General features: G+C 36.3%; 1 protein-coding gene, 1 long non-coding RNA gene and 8 other non-coding genes across 11 annotated transcripts; all 10 read left to right on the forward strand.

Moving 5' to 3' along the window:
* Positions 1 to 4,222: 4,222 nt before the first annotated feature.
* Positions 4,223 to 8,110, forward strand: LOC141287285 (uncharacterized). 2 transcript variants are annotated; one of them, XR_012339435.1, is made up of 13 exons: positions 4,223 to 4,690; positions 4,871 to 4,893; positions 5,132 to 5,170; positions 5,356 to 5,387; positions 5,590 to 5,620; positions 5,843 to 5,929; positions 6,101 to 6,127; positions 6,307 to 6,369; positions 6,546 to 6,582; positions 6,766 to 6,815; positions 7,007 to 7,059; positions 7,740 to 7,778; positions 7,954 to 8,110. It is a non-coding gene; the product is annotated as an uncharacterized lncRNA (long non-coding RNA). The 2 variants fall into 2 exon arrangements; XR_012339434.1 differs by having other exon boundaries at positions 4,225 to 4,690; positions 7,740 to 7,773.
* LOC141287818 (small nucleolar RNA SNORD75) lies at positions 4,730 to 4,796 on the forward strand. The gene has a single exon (XR_012339543.1). It is a non-coding gene; the product is annotated as a small nucleolar RNA SNORD75 (small nucleolar RNA).
* Positions 4,985 to 5,064, forward strand: LOC141287815 (small nucleolar RNA SNORD74). The gene has a single exon (XR_012339539.1). It is a non-coding gene; the product is annotated as a small nucleolar RNA SNORD74 (small nucleolar RNA).
* On the forward strand, positions 5,216 to 5,290 carry LOC141287819 (small nucleolar RNA SNORD75). The gene has a single exon (XR_012339544.1). It is a non-coding gene; the product is annotated as a small nucleolar RNA SNORD75 (small nucleolar RNA).
* LOC141287810 (small nucleolar RNA SNORD79) lies at positions 5,664 to 5,740 on the forward strand. Its single transcript, XR_012339536.1, has one exon. It is a non-coding gene; the product is annotated as a small nucleolar RNA SNORD79 (small nucleolar RNA).
* Positions 5,960 to 6,043, forward strand: LOC141287816 (small nucleolar RNA snR60/Z15/Z230/Z193/J17). Its single transcript, XR_012339540.1, has one exon. It is a non-coding gene; the product is annotated as a small nucleolar RNA snR60/Z15/Z230/Z193/J17 (small nucleolar RNA).
* On the forward strand, positions 6,163 to 6,246 carry LOC141287817 (small nucleolar RNA snR60/Z15/Z230/Z193/J17). Its single transcript, XR_012339542.1, has one exon. It is a non-coding gene; the product is annotated as a small nucleolar RNA snR60/Z15/Z230/Z193/J17 (small nucleolar RNA).
* LOC141287813 (small nucleolar RNA SNORD79) lies at positions 6,856 to 6,938 on the forward strand. The gene has a single exon (XR_012339537.1). It is a non-coding gene; the product is annotated as a small nucleolar RNA SNORD79 (small nucleolar RNA).
* Positions 7,816 to 7,886, forward strand: LOC141287814 (small nucleolar RNA SNORD47). Its single transcript, XR_012339538.1, has one exon. It is a non-coding gene; the product is annotated as a small nucleolar RNA SNORD47 (small nucleolar RNA).
* A 1,900-nt stretch (positions 8,111 to 10,010) lies between the features above and the next one.
* On the forward strand, positions 10,011 to 15,470 carry tor3a (torsin family 3, member A). Its single transcript, XM_073819418.1, has 6 exons — positions 10,011 to 10,499; positions 10,881 to 11,003; positions 11,462 to 11,727; positions 12,178 to 12,353; positions 12,532 to 12,656; positions 13,818 to 15,470. The coding sequence occupies exons 1-6, from the start codon at positions 10,334 to 10,336 to the stop codon at positions 14,063 to 14,065; spliced, it is 1,104 nt and encodes a 367-aa protein (XP_073675519.1). The 5' UTR covers positions 10,011 to 10,333; the 3' UTR covers positions 14,066 to 15,470.
* The last annotated feature ends 1,225 nt before the right edge of the window (positions 15,471 to 16,695 follow it).

The raw sequence follows: 16,695 nt of genomic DNA on the forward strand, positions 1-16,695 counted from the left end.
TGCTCAACCCTGTTCCTGGAGATCTACCTACCTGCAGACATTTGTTCCAGCCCTGCTCCAACACAGCTGTCTGTAATTATCCAGGGCTACCTAAGAGATTAATGAGCTGGTTCAGGTGTGTTTGATTAGGGTTGGAGCTGAACTTTGTAGGATAGTAGATCTCCAGGAACAGGGTTGGGCTCCCTGATCTACAGTCTATACACTATAATGGAAAAGAAAAAACATCTTTGCAAATGTATTAAAAATTAAAAACCTAAATGATTCCATTGCATAAGTATTCATACCCTTATCTGGGACAGTTGAAATGTAGCTTTGAGTGAAGTTAACCTGTGGCAAATTCAATTGAATGGGTATGATTTGCAAAGGCACACATGTCTCAATAAAAGATCTAACAGCTAAAAATGCATGTCAGAGCAAAAACCAAGCCCTGAGGTAAAAAAAAAAAAACTGACTGTAAAGCTCAAAGACAGGATTGCATCAAGCCACATGTCTAAGGAAGAGTTCAGAAAAATATTCTGCTGCATTGAAAGTTCACAAAAGCATGTACCCTTCATTACCTTTAATGGAAGAAGACTGAAACAACCACAGCTCTTCCAAGACCTGGCCTCCTGGCCAAACTGAGCAATAGATGGAGAAGGGCTTTGGCTAGAGTGGTGACCAAGAAGCTGATGGTCTTTCTAGTTGTGCTTCATGATCATACATGCAGATTGGAGAAATTTACAGAAGGAAAAACATCACTGCAACACTCCACCAATCTGGCCTGTATGGTGGTGTGGCAAGACTCAATCCTCTCAGTAAAGACACATGAAAAAACACTTGGAATTTGCGAAAAAGCACCTCAAGGACCCTCAGACAGTGAGAAACAAGATTCTGTGGTCTGATGAACTTTAATTCCAAGCATCATGTTTGAAGAAAACCAGGCACTGCTCTTCACCTGCAGAGTGCCATCCCAAAAGGAAAGTGTGCAGCAGCCTCATGCTGTGGAGCTGTTTTTCAGCAGGGACTTAGGGACTTGTCAGAGTAAAAGAAAAACTCTGACGCACTAAAATATTGAGATAGCTTTAAAGAAAACCCAGTCCAGAGGATTCAGAACCTCAGACTAGGCAGAAAGGTCACCTTCCAACAGAACAATGACCCTAAGCAAACAGCAAGAGTGGCTTATAGACAACTCTGTGAATGTAATGGTTTGGCCAAGGAGTGGTCCCTGAGAGCCTGGGCCTGAACCCAATCAAACATCTCTGGAGAAACCTGAAAATGTCTGCCAGACTCCATCCAAGCACACAGAGCTTGCGAGGTTAGGAGGTGAGGAGAATAATGGCAGATAACTGCCAAATGTTGATGTACAAATCTTGTCACATCATACTCAAAAACACTTGAGGCTGTAAAAGTGTTCAGAATTAGTAGCTGAATACTTATGCAATGTAACTATTTCAGTTTTTTTTTTTTTAATAAACCTATGAAGTTGTGACAATTCTGTACCTGCTTTGTCATTATGGTGCATGGAGTGTTGATTGATGTGGAAAAAAGTAACTTAAAACAGTTTAACATAAGACAGCAACATAACAAAACGTGAAAAAAAATAATGGGTATGAACACGTTTGCAAAGCACTGTAGTTGAACATTTGAATTTGTTTTGCACACAAACAGAATGGTTATAAAGCACTTTCATGCAGGTAATCATTGAAAACATTTTACTCTCTTCTAAAATCTCATCGGGTAGGAACGTCTTTTTGTGGATGCGGTCTTTGCAAAGTTCTTTTTCTTGCCCGGTTAATAGAAAAGGCATTGAAAGCATTTTATTTTACTGATCAAAAAAGTCCACAGAATCTGTTATCTATGAGTTTACTGACGTTAAATGCATTAAACGGAATATGAATTATAAACCGCATTCATCTGATTGGGCTGGCATGCTAAATTAGATGCGACTGTCAGTGTTGCCAGATCAGGTTGAAGATTTCCAGCCCAAAAGCTCACCAAATCCCGCCCACTTCAACAAAAACCAGCCCAAATTTTAACTGCCAAAATAATGAGAATTTTATTGCCATGTCAAGGTTGATAAGGACCATTTTTATCTCTTTAAAAAAAGAATAATAACAAAATAAAATAAATATAAATCAATTTCACAGGAATATGGATCAAAACAGTCCGAAAATATGTGTAAAATGTTCAGAAATCTTTTCAAAGTGGCAATTAACCGATGACTTTAACCCTTGGAAAAACGCATGCATCATTTTCAATGTCCACAGTAAAAAATATGCTAATTTCTGTGCAAAAAGTGCACAATAAAGTGATGAGAAACAAATGTAATGTAAAACCCGGTCACTCACAAGTCATCACGTCTCACTAACGTAAAAGACGTAAATTGATGGACAGGTCTCTGTTAAACTAAACCAGTAAGGGTTACGTTAAGCAAAAATGAGTTGATGACTGCACTACACATTATATTACTGTGATACTTTGAGCTCGAACGTACTAAAATAACATGACTAATGATAAAAGTGAAGAAAAAAACAGCTGATTTGGCGTCTTTTAATTTTTTAAAGCAGCCCAATTTTTGTCTACCCGCCCAATGCCTTATTCTCTGGTCCAAGCCGATCAAAAGAAGCCCAATCTGGCAACACTGGCGACTGTATCGCTGGTGCTACTGCTAGTACCACTAAACGCAAAAAGCACCACAGCGCCACCTGTTCTTCTTCTTCTTCAGTGGATTTTATTGGCAGCTTGCAATCTTTGTGCATTACCGCCATCTACTGGATTGAGGTGTGATCACATTGGGGAGTCATCAATAAATTCGTATATATATATATAAATAATAATAATAATGATAAATAAATAAAAATAAGATCAGAGCCCAAGCATCAGCTAGCGCTGCGTGTTCAGCTCCTCTAGCTTCAACCTCAGCTCAAACCAAACAAAAAAAAAAAAAAAAAAAAAAAAAAAAATAGGGTCTAAAGTCTTCTTGCAAGTTGCGTTTTTTTAAGAAACTCTATCACTGCTTTGGTTGTGGACTGCGTGTCAGGTAGACTTAACAGGTTTCTCAATGTAACAGAGTTCTTTGTTACCCTCTTAAATATTTCTCTCTCTTCAGAGTACTGTCTACATGTCAGAAGTACATGCTTCACGGTTTCTATTTCCGTACAATAAGGGCACATTCCAGTCTCATGTTTCCCTATTGTGTGTAAGCCGCTGTTCAGTCCTGTATGTCCTAACCTTAGCCTGATGAACCAGGTTTCCTCCTGTCGTGAAAGTGAGCTGATCATTTTAACTGTTACATTCTTTTGAATATTATATAAATGCCTACCTTTTTCCCCCTTATCCCATTTATCTTGCCAGAGTTTATGAATACCATCTTTAATTATTATTTTCAATTCTGATTTGCTGAGTGGAACCTGTACATCTACTTGTTCTGCTTTCAGTGCTTCTTTTGCCAACTCGTCTGCCTTCTCATTGCCCTCAATACCTGTGTGCGCTGGAACCCAAGTGAACTGTAATATTAGCTTCTGTTGAGATATCCTGAAAATCATCTGATGAACTTCATCTAAAAGATCCTGTCTGCATGCAGATTTCCCAGTCTGGATGCTAGTTAGGGAGGACATAGAGTCAGAACAAATAACTGATTTATATGGCTTCACTTCTTCTACCCACTGTAGTGCCATTATGATGGCCATCATCTCTGCAGAGAAGACTGAGAGGTGGTTTGAGGTTCTTTTTTGTATTATAACTTTATATTTAGGAATGTATACAGCCACCCCCGTTTTACCTGCTGATTCTTTGGATGCATCTGTAAATATTTGTACTGTGTCATCATATATTACTTCTAGATACTGCTGTACACTTTGATACAATCCTGTCTTGATTATATTTTTAGCTTCTAGATTAACTACAGGGTAGCAGAAAAACCAAGGTGGAATTGTGCTCAAGTTAACATTTTTGCTGCAAGGTATAGTACTGATTCCCATGTCATCTGCCTCTTTATTGCTGTTCCATCCAAAACTACTGTTCACAATGCGACCATACTCCCAGCATTCTTCTAACACCAGTTTTGTAGGATGTGTAGTTTCATGCCCTTGTAAGTTTGCGCCACCTGTTGTCATTAAAGCGTGCTAATAAAAGGAGGAATTTCCCAGAAACCATTGCGCTGAACAGTATAAAAAGCAGAGCGGCCGAGTCATTCGGTCTCATTCTTCTGCGGCGCTGAAAGGAGAGCTTAGGTAATTCATTGCTTCCTTTATTCACAGTATGTTAATCTGTAGTAAGTGTTGTTCTATAATGTGAATGTTTGTGATATAGCTTCTATAAGACGTTGTGTTTTACTGCTGCTTTTATGGTTTTTTCGTTTCTGGGAAAAAAAGGGAGTTGTTCTTTCGAAGTGCGGTCCACGTGTTACAGGCCTTTAATGAGCGTTAAAACGCTTCTTCTAATTAAACTGCTCTTTGAAATGTTTTGAGACAAAGATTTTAATAGTTTTGCAGGAGCTAATTATTTAACGTTTAATTCAAAATTGGCCCACGTGGTTTGAAAGTGCGTTGAAGCGAATTATTACTTTGTTCACATGCGTCATGGTAAATGTTGGTAGGAACATCTGAAAAAGTTTGATGCTTACCAATATCTTTGATTTGCAGAACTGTTAAGTTTTTTTGTTTTTTTCAGGTTCAGTATCATGTGGATCGAAAAACGCGGGAGACAAATGGTATGCAAGGCTTTCGTCTTACCTTAAACCTATTTTGGATGCTTATGATGTTTAAATCTATGAGTAGTGGACAGAATTGATTTCTGAGAACACTTACACTGAAGCATTGTTAGGTTTTTAATTTGAGATTATAGTTTCAACATTTCACAATTGTAATCAGCTTTTTCTTTTTGCTTGCAGGAATGTGGAGCATTGTGTCCAGGGTATCCCCCCTCACCAGATTGAAGAAATGTAGTTAAATTGCTTAAACTCTTCATTTGCCCACGTTGTTAATAAGTTTATAGTGGTCTCCATGTTTACTTCTATGATGACTTAATGATGTTTGTAGGGACATCTGACATATTTGATGAGAGAAACATCTCTGACAAGTAAACCAGTTGTGTGTGTAATGTGTAAATGTCTATTTAGCAAATTAGCTTATTTTATTTCATTTATTTCCAGGGCCAATGCTTTGGAGCCTTTGATAAAGGGAGACAACAGGTATATAAACCTTAAGGTTATAATTTAAATGCATTTTATATACTTTGCTTGTGATGAACTTTTAAAAAATCTATAAGAGTAGTGAGCAGGAGTGATTTCTGAGAACATTTTTCTGAGGCATTGTAATGCTTTATTACCATTTTGTTCTTACCGTTTAAACTATATCATTAGTTTAATTCTTGCAGGAATGTGGCACAAATCTCCAGCACTGTCAAAGGTATGCATTTTATATATGCTGTGCTTTTTAATGTGTATGTGTTTATGATGACCCCATTTGCTACTCTTGAGTACACTCTGATGAAAATGCAACCACCAAGTTCTCTTATCTGAAGCACAACATTTGATTATCATTCGTTTATTGTGCGTGTCTGATTTGTTAACAGTAGCCCCCTCTTTTTTTTTTCTTTTTTTTTTCATAGGATCATGTGCAGTACAGTTAAATTTAAAAAGGTACGTATTTCGAAGTACTTGAGTGCATCAAGCCACAGTCATTCACTGTTTATGATGATTTTGTAAATCAATGGGAATCTCTCTGAATTAGACTGAAGACATTTTTGTACTGAAACAGTGCTTGTTTAAGATCTTCTTCTTTTTGTCTTTTGTTCTGAACTAATAGTGTGTGTGTGTGTGTGTGTGTGTGTGTGTGTGTGTGTGTGTGTGTGTATACTACAGGTTGCTTAACACCTTGGTACAAGTGAGATGAAGATGCCATCAGTCTTAATTTCTCTACAGCATTCTGCAGAGGCACAAGCTTATCTGGTGAGTTTGAGATTTTGAAATCTCCGAGGTGTAATGCAAATGATGAGATCATAGTTCAACAGAATACCCATGTAGAACAAGAGCAATGTCTTTCGCTCCTATCTGATGCATCACCGGTATTGTTTCTATAATTTAGTAGTTGCCTTGTCTTATTCTTGTTTCTCTTTACAGCATTCTGCAGAGGCGCAAGAATATCTGGTGAGTTTGAGATTTTTGAAATCTGTATCTAAGATGTGATGCAAATGATGAGATCATAGTTCAACAGAATACCCATGTAGAACAAGAGCAATGTCTTTCGCTCCTAGCTGATGCATCACTAGTGTGCTGTTTCTGTACTTGTGCTGCTGCTTTGTCTTACTCCTCGTTTTTCTTTGCAGCATGAGTTTGAGTTGCAGCTTTTACTCCTGGGAGGATCGGCATTTGTCTGAATGATGTTCTGGGTAAGTGTAGTTAAAGTAACTTTGTGTCTTGTACTAGGGTGGTCTCAAACTGATGAGTGTGAATCAGGTCTCTGATCTCTTTGAGGACGTGATAATGTACTGATTAGGACCAAGTAACTGTGTGAAGTCTTTTTGATAGCATCTTGGTTGACTTAATAGTCCTTGTATCTTTTTAGGACTAATGACCAGCATGGTGTGCTGATGGCTGTCAAAGTAAGTATTTTACATGGTTTTTGTAGCTGTAAATCTGTAGTTCTGACCATTTGTGATGAATCCGATGTCCACTGACTTTTAACATGGAGGATGGATATTAGCTCTGGCTGATCTGGTCACATGTTAAAATCCTGATCCTCATGGATGTCTTCTGTTCTAACCGGTGTCTCTGCTAACTTGCAGGTACTGTGGTTTCTTCATGGGATCATGTGCAGTACAGTTAAATTTGAAAGGTAAGCTTTCTGAACTTCTAAAAGTGCTTCAAGCTACAGTCATTGTTTATGATGATTGTGTTTATAAAACAATGGGAATCTCTCTGAATTTGACTGAAAGACATCCTTTGTACTGAGACTATGCTTGTTCCAGATCTTGTTCATTTTTTTTGTCTTTGTTCTGTCCTAATAGTGTTTCATATACATTACAGGTTACTTTAAAATGTTGGCACCAGAGGCATGAAGATGGCATCAGTTGATCATGGTATTTTATATTTATATTTTAAAAGGGTAGTTCACCCAAAAATCCGTCACTACTCACTCCTATGTTCTTAACCTGTAAGACCTTTGTTCAGCTTCGGAACCCAATTAAGATTGATTTATGTATTAAATTCGAGAACCTCAGTGGTTTGCAAGGGTACAAAGAATATAGACTCATCTTTCTGAAGATGAACAAGGGTCTTTTGGGTTTGGAACGAAGTGAGTTAAAGGCAATTTATTTTTGGGTGTTATCAAATTTTGACTTTATCGTTTGACTTAAATCAGAACTTTTGCGTATTGTGAATCTTTTGATTCAGATTAGAACTTCAGAGCAAGTTCTTGAAACATTCTGTTTATTGATTTGTGCTGTGCTCTCCAAGTCGTGATCTGAAGTGATGGTTTGAGTCATTATTCAGATCTGGATTACGGAGTGTGGATTGCATATCATTTGCTTTTGATTGGAACTTTTGGAGTGGGTTCACAGATCTCTTGCTATAGGTAGAAACCTAGGAGCGTTAGTTTCGGGACTTTGGGGTGAAAACCTCAACCATAAGTTATCTTTTAAGTCCTTGAATCAAAAGTAATGTCCTGGAATGTCTGATTTGTCATTGAATGAAACCCCAGGTTTTAGCTTTGGGCATGTGTTGATTTGTAACCAACTAACCAATGGTAATTTCTTTTTAGGGATTTCAAGATAATCCAGGATCGCTTTGGAAAGGTGAGGTATGATTGTGATGCCTTTTCTTGCGCCATTTCTTGCAACCTGTGATGACTTGATTTTGCCAAATGAATCTGATGATTACATTTCTACCGTTCCTATAATCTGAGGTTGACATTAATGCTTTAGCCTTGATGTTTACTCTTGTGCTGTTCTTAAATTTTTCTCTTTTCCTTGCAGAACAGTGCAGCCTGCATCTGAGATTCTTGAATGTTCCAGAGCTCCTGCTTCCTGATTTGAAGTCTCTTTAAAGCAACTAAATTGTTTTAAAGCTATTATCTGCATCTTGTAACTATGCAGTATGTGAAGTGTCATTAAAGTTGGAATATCAAGTAAATGTTTGGTTTTTTTATTTTAAATGTGGCTTGAGGCATAAAGTAGCATGCAGTTTTAAGTTGTGACCCTGGACAACCAGTTGCAAGTAGCATAGGTATGTTTGTAGCAGTATGCAATAAACCAATAGTATATTTATATATAAATGCCAAAAGTCATTAGGATATAAAGTGACAGGTTTCATTAAGGTAGTATAGCTTTCCTGCTATAAATGTCAACTTAGTCCAAATTAGGTTCAAAGCTATGCATGTTTCTAGATTTTCAAATGCAGTAACCGACATTTTGAAGTGGATCAAAACCTTGTATCAACTTATTGACATAACCATACATCAATGGAATGCTTAATTAAACATACGCTGTATGGGTCAAATCTCTTTTTATGCCAAAAATCATTAGGCTGTGTTTTTTTTTTTTTTTTTTTTTTTTTTTTTAGATATTTAGTAAACTTCCTACCTTAAAAATAACTTAATTTCTGCCTAGTAATACACATTGCTAAGAACTTCACTTGGACAACTTTAAAGGCCAATTCTTTTTATTTTATTTTTTTTGCTCCTTCAGATTCCAAATTTTAAAGTTGTATCTTGACTAAATACTGTCCTATCCTAACAAACTAAACATTAATTTAAAGCTTATTTTTATTCAGATGTATATATCTAAAAAAAAAAAAAAAAAAATGACCCTTTTGACTGATTCTGTGGTCCAGGGTCGCATACATAAAGATTTAAGATATGGGCGGCAATTTGTAAAAATTTTGTAAATACAATGTAAGTGGATCACATTCCAATGTAATATGATTTGTTAAGGTTAAATCAGACACATAAGCATTAATTTCATACATGAAACATTACATTTAATACATTAAACAACATAATGCCCATGCAAAGAAAATAAACTAGTAAATTGCAACTTTCCATATTTTAAAATTAGAAATAGGCTATATAAAAACTTTACTAGCTAATATTTGTAGCTAGTTTATGTATGTGCTGTTTCCATGTTTGGATAGGTGTTACTGCAAATAATGACAAATATTTAGCCAAAATCTGTTATCAATACCACCCATTAAAATTAAGTTCATTCATATGATTATTAGAGAAGTCTGTTGAGTTGTAAAGGAGAAAGACTGACTGCATTTGTTTACACAGATTTCAATAAAAGACAGTTTATTTTAATGTCCAATGTTCATACTTTCCTGAAAACATATTTTAAGTTGCGATTTACCGCCACTGGCATGCCATTGGGCCTGTGATCACTGTGGTCTTGGCCCCCAAGGGATGTGGCCCCCGCTGCAGTATGCATCCCTTGTTTTTTTGTATTAAAAGTGGTAACCCGGGGTTTAAAAGTGGGGGGACAGTATGGTCATGTGACCCAAAGGTGGTGTTCATCACACAGTATAATAAATTCTGTTCACAAGAGCAACAAGATTTGAAGCTCATGGCAGACGCCCAAGAGATTCGCGCTGTGATTGGCAACATGTTAGTTCACTCAAATCTAAGTAACAAATCATAGACCAGGGGCGGAAATATTGGCGCTAGGTCAAAAAAAGTGCGGTGGACAGAATCACCTGTTTCTAAAAGTGAGGGGGACGTGTCCCCCCCGCCCCCCCCCCCCCCCCCCCGGTTGCTACGCCCCAGCCTGGTTTCATCATTTCTAATTACCGAAGCATAATTCTGTCAAAAATGAGGTTCCCAAGGAAGAGCCACGTTCTCCGTATTTGAAGTGTCATCTTTCATTGGACCGAGCATTTACCCTTTTTTTATATCTAATCTCGAACCGGTTTTAGCTCCAGCAATCTCTGATAAACCTCGCATCAAATTCTCACACTATTGCGATTGGTCCAGTTTGCTCAACGCTGAGAACAGGCATCGTTACCACGTGACAACATCTGTGCCGTTTCAAGCCTGAAATTAAACCTAAAGACACGGATGATTTTTACTATTTGAGTCCTTTTAATAGTTTTAGTTTTGAATCAGGTTCATAATATCAAAAAAAGAAGAAGAACTGCAGAGCTTTTTATTCTGCCAAGCTCCGCCCGTTTTGTACCCGTTTTATTTTACCCGCTTGTTCTACTATTATTCCAATGAAGACTGTGACGTCGCATTTGATTTCTTTGAGCACTGATGCGGCCTGCAGTCAGTGAGACTCGGATGTATATATGAATGGACGCTACAATTACATCTAATAGCTCGATGTTACAGTCCTTGCGAGATCTATATTTCCGTCGGCACCGATGTTTTCACTCGTAATCTTGCTCTCATTCCTGGCTGTTTCGGCTGATGCGGATTTTTTTCAATTCGACAGCATTTCAAATGTTTCTACCTATTATTTCAATTACATCTATTGCAATATTTGGGAAGGGGACTGTCAACCACACCAGGATGATGCGACCCAACAAGGTAAAGATATATTTTAATATATCCTGTAGTAAAATGTTTATAATCGTATACTTATTGAAAGACCTTATATATAATTTACATAAATATTAAGATTGGAATGGATAGCCAACATGTAACATGCGTTAATTTTTTTCAGCAAATTATATTTTTTAATGAACGTGTTTAGAATTTTTCAAACAATACTAAGCAGAATATTGTATAAATGATAAGAATATAATGTATGAGTTCATTATTAATAAATAATGAAATATATATAGTCAATATAATAACACAACAAAAATGCATATTAAGTTGATTCTCTTTAAAGAATGGCAAAAATTTAATTTGTAATGATTGTAATTGAACTCACTGCAGGCTTATGTAACACTCCTCTCTTCTCAGTGCCTACTGGAGACATTTGGTCAGGGTTTCCCCAGTACTACACTGGCATGCTGACTGCATGGTACTGCAGCCTGGGTCAGTGCTGCGATTCAGGAGACTGTAGGATTACAAATAACATCACAGGTAAAGCCAGCCATCAACATCATGCATGCATTATTTTATACAAATGTGACCCTGGACCACAAAACCAGTCATAAGGGTAATTGAGATTTATACATATTAATAAAAATAAGTTGTCCATTAATGTATAGTTTGTTGGGATAGGACAATAATTGGTAGAGACAAAACTTTAAAAATCTGAAATCCAAAAACATCTAAATATTGAGAAAATTGCCTTTAAAGTTGTCCGAATTAAGTTCTTAGCAATGCATATTACTAATCAGAAATTAAGTTTTGATATATTTAAGGTACGAAACAAAATATTGAGAAAAATGAATTACTTTTTGGCATAAAATAAAAATCAAAATTTTCAAATTTTGACCCATACATTGTATTTTTGGCTATTGCTTCAAAAATACCAATGCTACTTAAGACTGGTTTTGTGGTCCAGGATCACATATGCTTATTAATGTATATTTCAGGACTGGAAAGAGATCTACAGTTGAAGCTCCATGGGCAGCACTTGGTCCAGTCTGTGGTTCTGAAAGCCATTCAGGGCTTCATCAAAAACCCTGAGTCCAACAAACCACTGACTCTGTCCTTTCACGGCTGGTCTGGGACAGGCAAGAACTTTGTGGCCCGGATAGTAGCGGACAACCTGTATCGGGATGGTATAAAGAGCGAATGTGTGCGTTTGTTCATTGCCCCATTCCACTTCCCTCATGCGAGATTGGTGGACGTGTACAAGGTGAGCAAAGGTTCAAAATTTGACATCCACATGGCCGCCCAGGTCATTTGATCTGATTCAGCAGTCGTTTGTTGATTTAGTTTAGCTTTTACAAACAAATGATTAGTATTTGGTTACATTATAATGTTGCAAATTAGTATAATATTTGCTATTTGTACTATGATTCATCTGCTTGGATATATTCAGCTTAAATGTAACATAGTTCAAGTAGGCAGGGGTCCAATACAATCACTTTTTGGGGCTTCCAGGGAACATTTATTGGACCACTGCCATTAGATGTCAAAGCTTATATGATTATGCAATTCACCCTTGATATACTTGGATAGCTTAGTTAGAAAACCTGATTCAGCGAACAGAGAAACTATCCAAATTCTGAAATACGCACGTACGTGTTAGTGAATTTTAAACTTTACAATCAGTGTTTGTATTTGTGTATGTGTTTGCGACCAGGGCCAACTGAGAGAAGCCATTCGAGACATGGTTCTGCGATGCCCACAGACTCTCTTTATCTTTGATGAGGCAGAAAAGCTTCATCCGGGACTTATCGATGCTATAAAGCCCTATATGGACCACTATGACAATGTGGATGGGGTCAGCTATAGAAGAGCCATATTTCTGTTTCTAAGGTTGGTGCGTTTTTTACAGCCACTTGTTGTCCAGTGAACTATTTTGCAATGTTTTTCTATGTACATAATGTATAAGTTTAATTACAGATCGCATGCAGATTCTGGAAAATGTAATTTGGTGCTGTAATCCAATTTAAAAACTAAAACGAATGGGTGTTTCCTTAATGCCATGGTTTAGCAATATCGGTGGTGGTGCCATCAATGAGGTGGCACTGGATTTCTGGCACTCGGGACAGAATAGGGAAGATATCGGCATGGAAGACTTAGAACATCTTCTGCGTGCTGAAGCCATGGAGGCAGAAGGTACTGGAACTTTTAAATCTAATTGCTAAATGATTAACAGTTGATATAAATTCGTATACAGATTAAGTCAAAAGTTTACATACACCTTGCAGAACCTGCAAAATGTTAATTATTTTACCAAAATAAGCGGGGTCATACAAAATGCATGTTCTTTTTTTATTTAGTACTGACCTGAGAAAGATGTTTCACATTTAAAGACATTTACATATAGTCCACAAGAAAAAATAGTTGAATTTATAAAAATGACCCCGTTCAAAAGTTTGCATACATTTGATTCTTAATAGTGTTGTTACCTGAATGATCCTCAGCTTTTTAAAAACAAAATTTGTTAAGTAATGGTGTTCATAACATTTAAACTGCCTGCTTTCCTTCAGAAAAATTCTTCAGGTCCTACAAATTCTTTGGTTTTTCAGTTTGTTTGTTTTTTGAACCCTTTCCAACAATGACTATGGTTTTGAGATCCATCTTTTCACACTGAGAACAACATGAGAGACTCATGCAACTATTACAGAAGATTCAAATGCTCACTGATGCTTCAGAAGCAAAAAAAAAAACCCGATGCATTAAGACCTGGGAGTGTAAACTTTTGAACAGAATGAAGATGTGTACATTATTTATATTTTCCCTTAATATCATATTTTTTCATGTAGTACTGCCCTTAAGAAGCTACAGAAGATGTTTAGATGTTTTACCAGTAGACAAAATAAATTAAATTAACCCTGATCTTCCAATTCCAAAAGTTTTCACCCCCAACACTTAATGCATTGTATTTCCTTCTGAAGCATCAGTGAGCGTTTGACCTTTTGTAATAGTTGCATATGAGTCCCTCAGCTGTCCTCAGTGTAAAAATATGGATTTCAAAATCATACAGTCATTTGAAAGGGTTCAAATACACAAAAATGCGGAAAAACCAAAGAATTTGTGGGACCTGAAGGATTTTCCTGAAGAACAGCGGGCAACAACTATCACTAAACAAAAAAAAAAAGCTACGGATCATTCAGGTAACAACACAGTATTAAGTACTATGTGTAAATGTCTTTTATGTGAAATATCTTACTCAGGTCAACTTTTGATTTCAACATGTAGGTATATGTCTTTAGTCTGTGATTTTCACTTTAAATGTTATGATTCCTGTCCTTAAATTACTTTCTACCTTTGCAGGAGGTTTTGCGCAGAGCGAGCTGATGTCAGGCCATCTGATTGACTTCTTTGTACCATTCTTGCCGTTAGAGTACCGGCATGTAAAACTGTGTGCACATGATGCTTATGCAGCTCGTGGCCTTCAGCCGGATGAGGGGACGCTGGATGAAGTGGCCAAAGCCATGTTATACGTTCCTAAGGAGGAGAAACTATTCTCTGCACAAGGCTGCAAATCCATTCCCCAAAGAATCAATTTCTTTCTACCATAACGGAGCGCAACATAAGACCACAGACATTAAAGAAACACAGAGTATACTTGAATGAAGCAGAAATGACTGCTGATATCTATCTGAAATGCAAATTATACAACACTGACAATGCAGAAAACACTCACATGTTACACTCTGAGAGTTAGGACAGAGAAAGAGGAAATTATATTTTTAAAGACTTTTTATCTACATCTATCGTATCTACTTCTCGTAAGCAATGGTACAGTTTACATATATTGATATGAACTTAAGCAACCTAACCTCTTTAAAAAAAAAATTACAGTAATGCATTTACAGTAATGCACTTACAGTGGAAGCCTCCTAGTCAAGCAAGCAAAACCACATTTACGTTGTTTTTTTTATATATATATATATATTTACAGTTAAATGGGAATTGCTGTTCACAAGTGTTTTTACTTCCATTATATGCCTTTCTGAGAAAAACAGGATATTTAATAGAGAAATGAATTGATTGGATCTGCTAGGCTTTCCTTGTAGGTATATTATTGCCCAATGCATTTTAGTCTGTTTCCACAAACTGAAACACCATTTTAAATTATTTTCTGTGTTAATCGACCAAACTTCATATTTCTTTTAGCTTTTGTTTAAGAACTTTGCATATTTTTCCACATATTTCAGTTATCATTGTCTACAATGAAGATCATATTTCAAGACAATTATTGTGTTTAATACATTTATTGTAAACTTTTATTTGAGTCATGTATATTTAAAGGTTACAATCTCTTTGAGTGTTACAAAACTAGTTAAAAGTCATGTGCTTTTTGTTTATTGGTATTTCCATTCAGAACAAATTCTGATATGAAATTGTGAAAGTCATTTAGTTGTTGGGAAAGACGTAAAGATGTGCTACTAAAATGGTAATTTTAGTAAAAATGCTAAGCTGTTAAGCTTGACAAACATGAGTTTGAAGAAATTGTTTTTTTTAAATGAGACTTGATGTACTGCACTTTTTTCCACAGTCAGTCCTTGCTAAATACATATAAGCTTTTTGATTTTTACTTGTCAGCTCTGATAATGTTTACTGAAAGAATAATATTCAAGTTGTGCTTGAACATAACTAAAGGTGAATGTTTGATGGATGATTATGTCACCAGCTAAACCTCTAAACTTTTGAAAGAATTTTGTCTACAACTAATATCAGACAAGTGATGCCAAACAAGGTGGGATGTTTGTCAACAGCATTTTAAAAATGAAATTACTTGGCTGAACATTCAGTTCTCTGCTTAGCGTTTGGTTTAGTGCCGTTTGTTATTATTAGTTGAGCAAGCTTAAATTCTGCATTTCAATTTCCCATTGATAACACAGACACCAGTGGGGAATGGCATTGTAACTAATATTTGTCTAATGTAATTGAAAGAGAGAAATAAAAGAATGTGCCAAGCTCTCAAAACTCTTGACTTGATATCTCTATATAGATTTTGCAAACCACTTGTTTGGTTTAATAAAATGCAGTGAAAATAAAAATCCATTACATTAAAGGAGTAGTTCACTTTCAGAACAAAAATGTACAGACAATGTACTCACTCTCTTGTCATCCAAGATGTTCATGTCTGTCTTTCTTCAGTCGTAAAGACATGGTGTTTTTTGAGAAAAACATTTCAGGATTTCTCTCCATATAATGGACTTCTATGGTGCCCCCGAGTGTGAACTTCCAAAATGCAGTTTAAGCGCAGCTTCTGAGTGGAATTGAGTGGAAACAGTTTTCGAGTCAAAATGACTTATCGAACCAAATGCCATCTTTTTAAAAACCAAATATCAGAAATATTTCAAATAAAAGTATAGAGTGTTTTCACAAAGTATCATCAGCCATATTGGTGGCAATGAACATAAGCAATGCTACTGAACCCAACGAAACTTGCATATTTTGCTGATTATTGCTACTGAAAATGGTCAATTAATGTCATGTTTTGGGTTGTACTAATCGGTCAGACCTGGATAAAATTTTGGAGTACTATAGACTGACAAAAGTACTAACAAATCAAGAAGAAGAGTATAAAAAACTGTCTGAGGAACAAAAGGCGTGTGATTGGTTGTGGTTGGCCAAACTGAACCAGGGCAAGAATCTTGACAACATTTGTGTTTGTTCTTATCATTTCCAGTCAGGCAGGTGAAATATTAGGCTAATATCTTAATTAATACTGTGTACATATTTTTTTTTACCACCTATTAACTTTTTAGTTTGTCAAAATATTGCCCCTTTCCTGCTTACTAAGTCATTCTCTATATGATTTAGCCACTTCCACGCATTTCCCCCCTGGTTTAGACAGCATAAATTAGCCGAACAAAGTATTCAGTAGTACATTAACAGTGCAATCCATGCTGTTGTTTACATCCGAGTATCGTTAATAGGGCCGCGCATCCAGGTAACTGACCAAACCATGATTTAAGTGCAAAATGCAAACTTTCTATTGGAAATACATTCGTAACTTAACTACACGGTCGTTTAATTAACATGCTTGTAATGTTGGTTGTAATAGCATTTTATTTAATAATTTACAAAACAGTTATATGTATAGACACCTGGTTTAAATGAAAGATTGACCACTTCAAGACTGCCTAAAGAGACAGAATGTAAGAACGTAATGGCACCACTGAATCCGTTTTTCGAG

The sequence above is a fragment of the Garra rufa genome, chromosome 15 (genome assembly GCF_049309525.1).
Source record: "Garra rufa chromosome 15, GarRuf1.0, whole genome shotgun sequence".
In the NCBI taxonomy this organism is placed as follows: domain Eukaryota; kingdom Metazoa; phylum Chordata; class Actinopteri; order Cypriniformes; family Cyprinidae; genus Garra; species Garra rufa.

Excerpts from the sequence above, each read along its gene's own strand:
- tor3a (XM_073819418.1), top strand. The coding sequence starts at position 10,334 with ATGTTTTCACTCGTAATCTTGCTCTCATTCCTGGCTGTTTCGGCTGAT. Across the intron at positions 11,728-12,177 it reads GATTGGTGGACGTGTACAAG|GGCCAACTGAGAGAAGCCAT; the intron begins GTGAGCAAAGGT and ends GTTTGCGACCAG. Across the intron at positions 12,354-12,531 it reads GCCATATTTCTGTTTCTAAG|CAATATCGGTGGTGGTGCCA; the intron begins GTTGGTGCGTTT and ends GCCATGGTTTAG.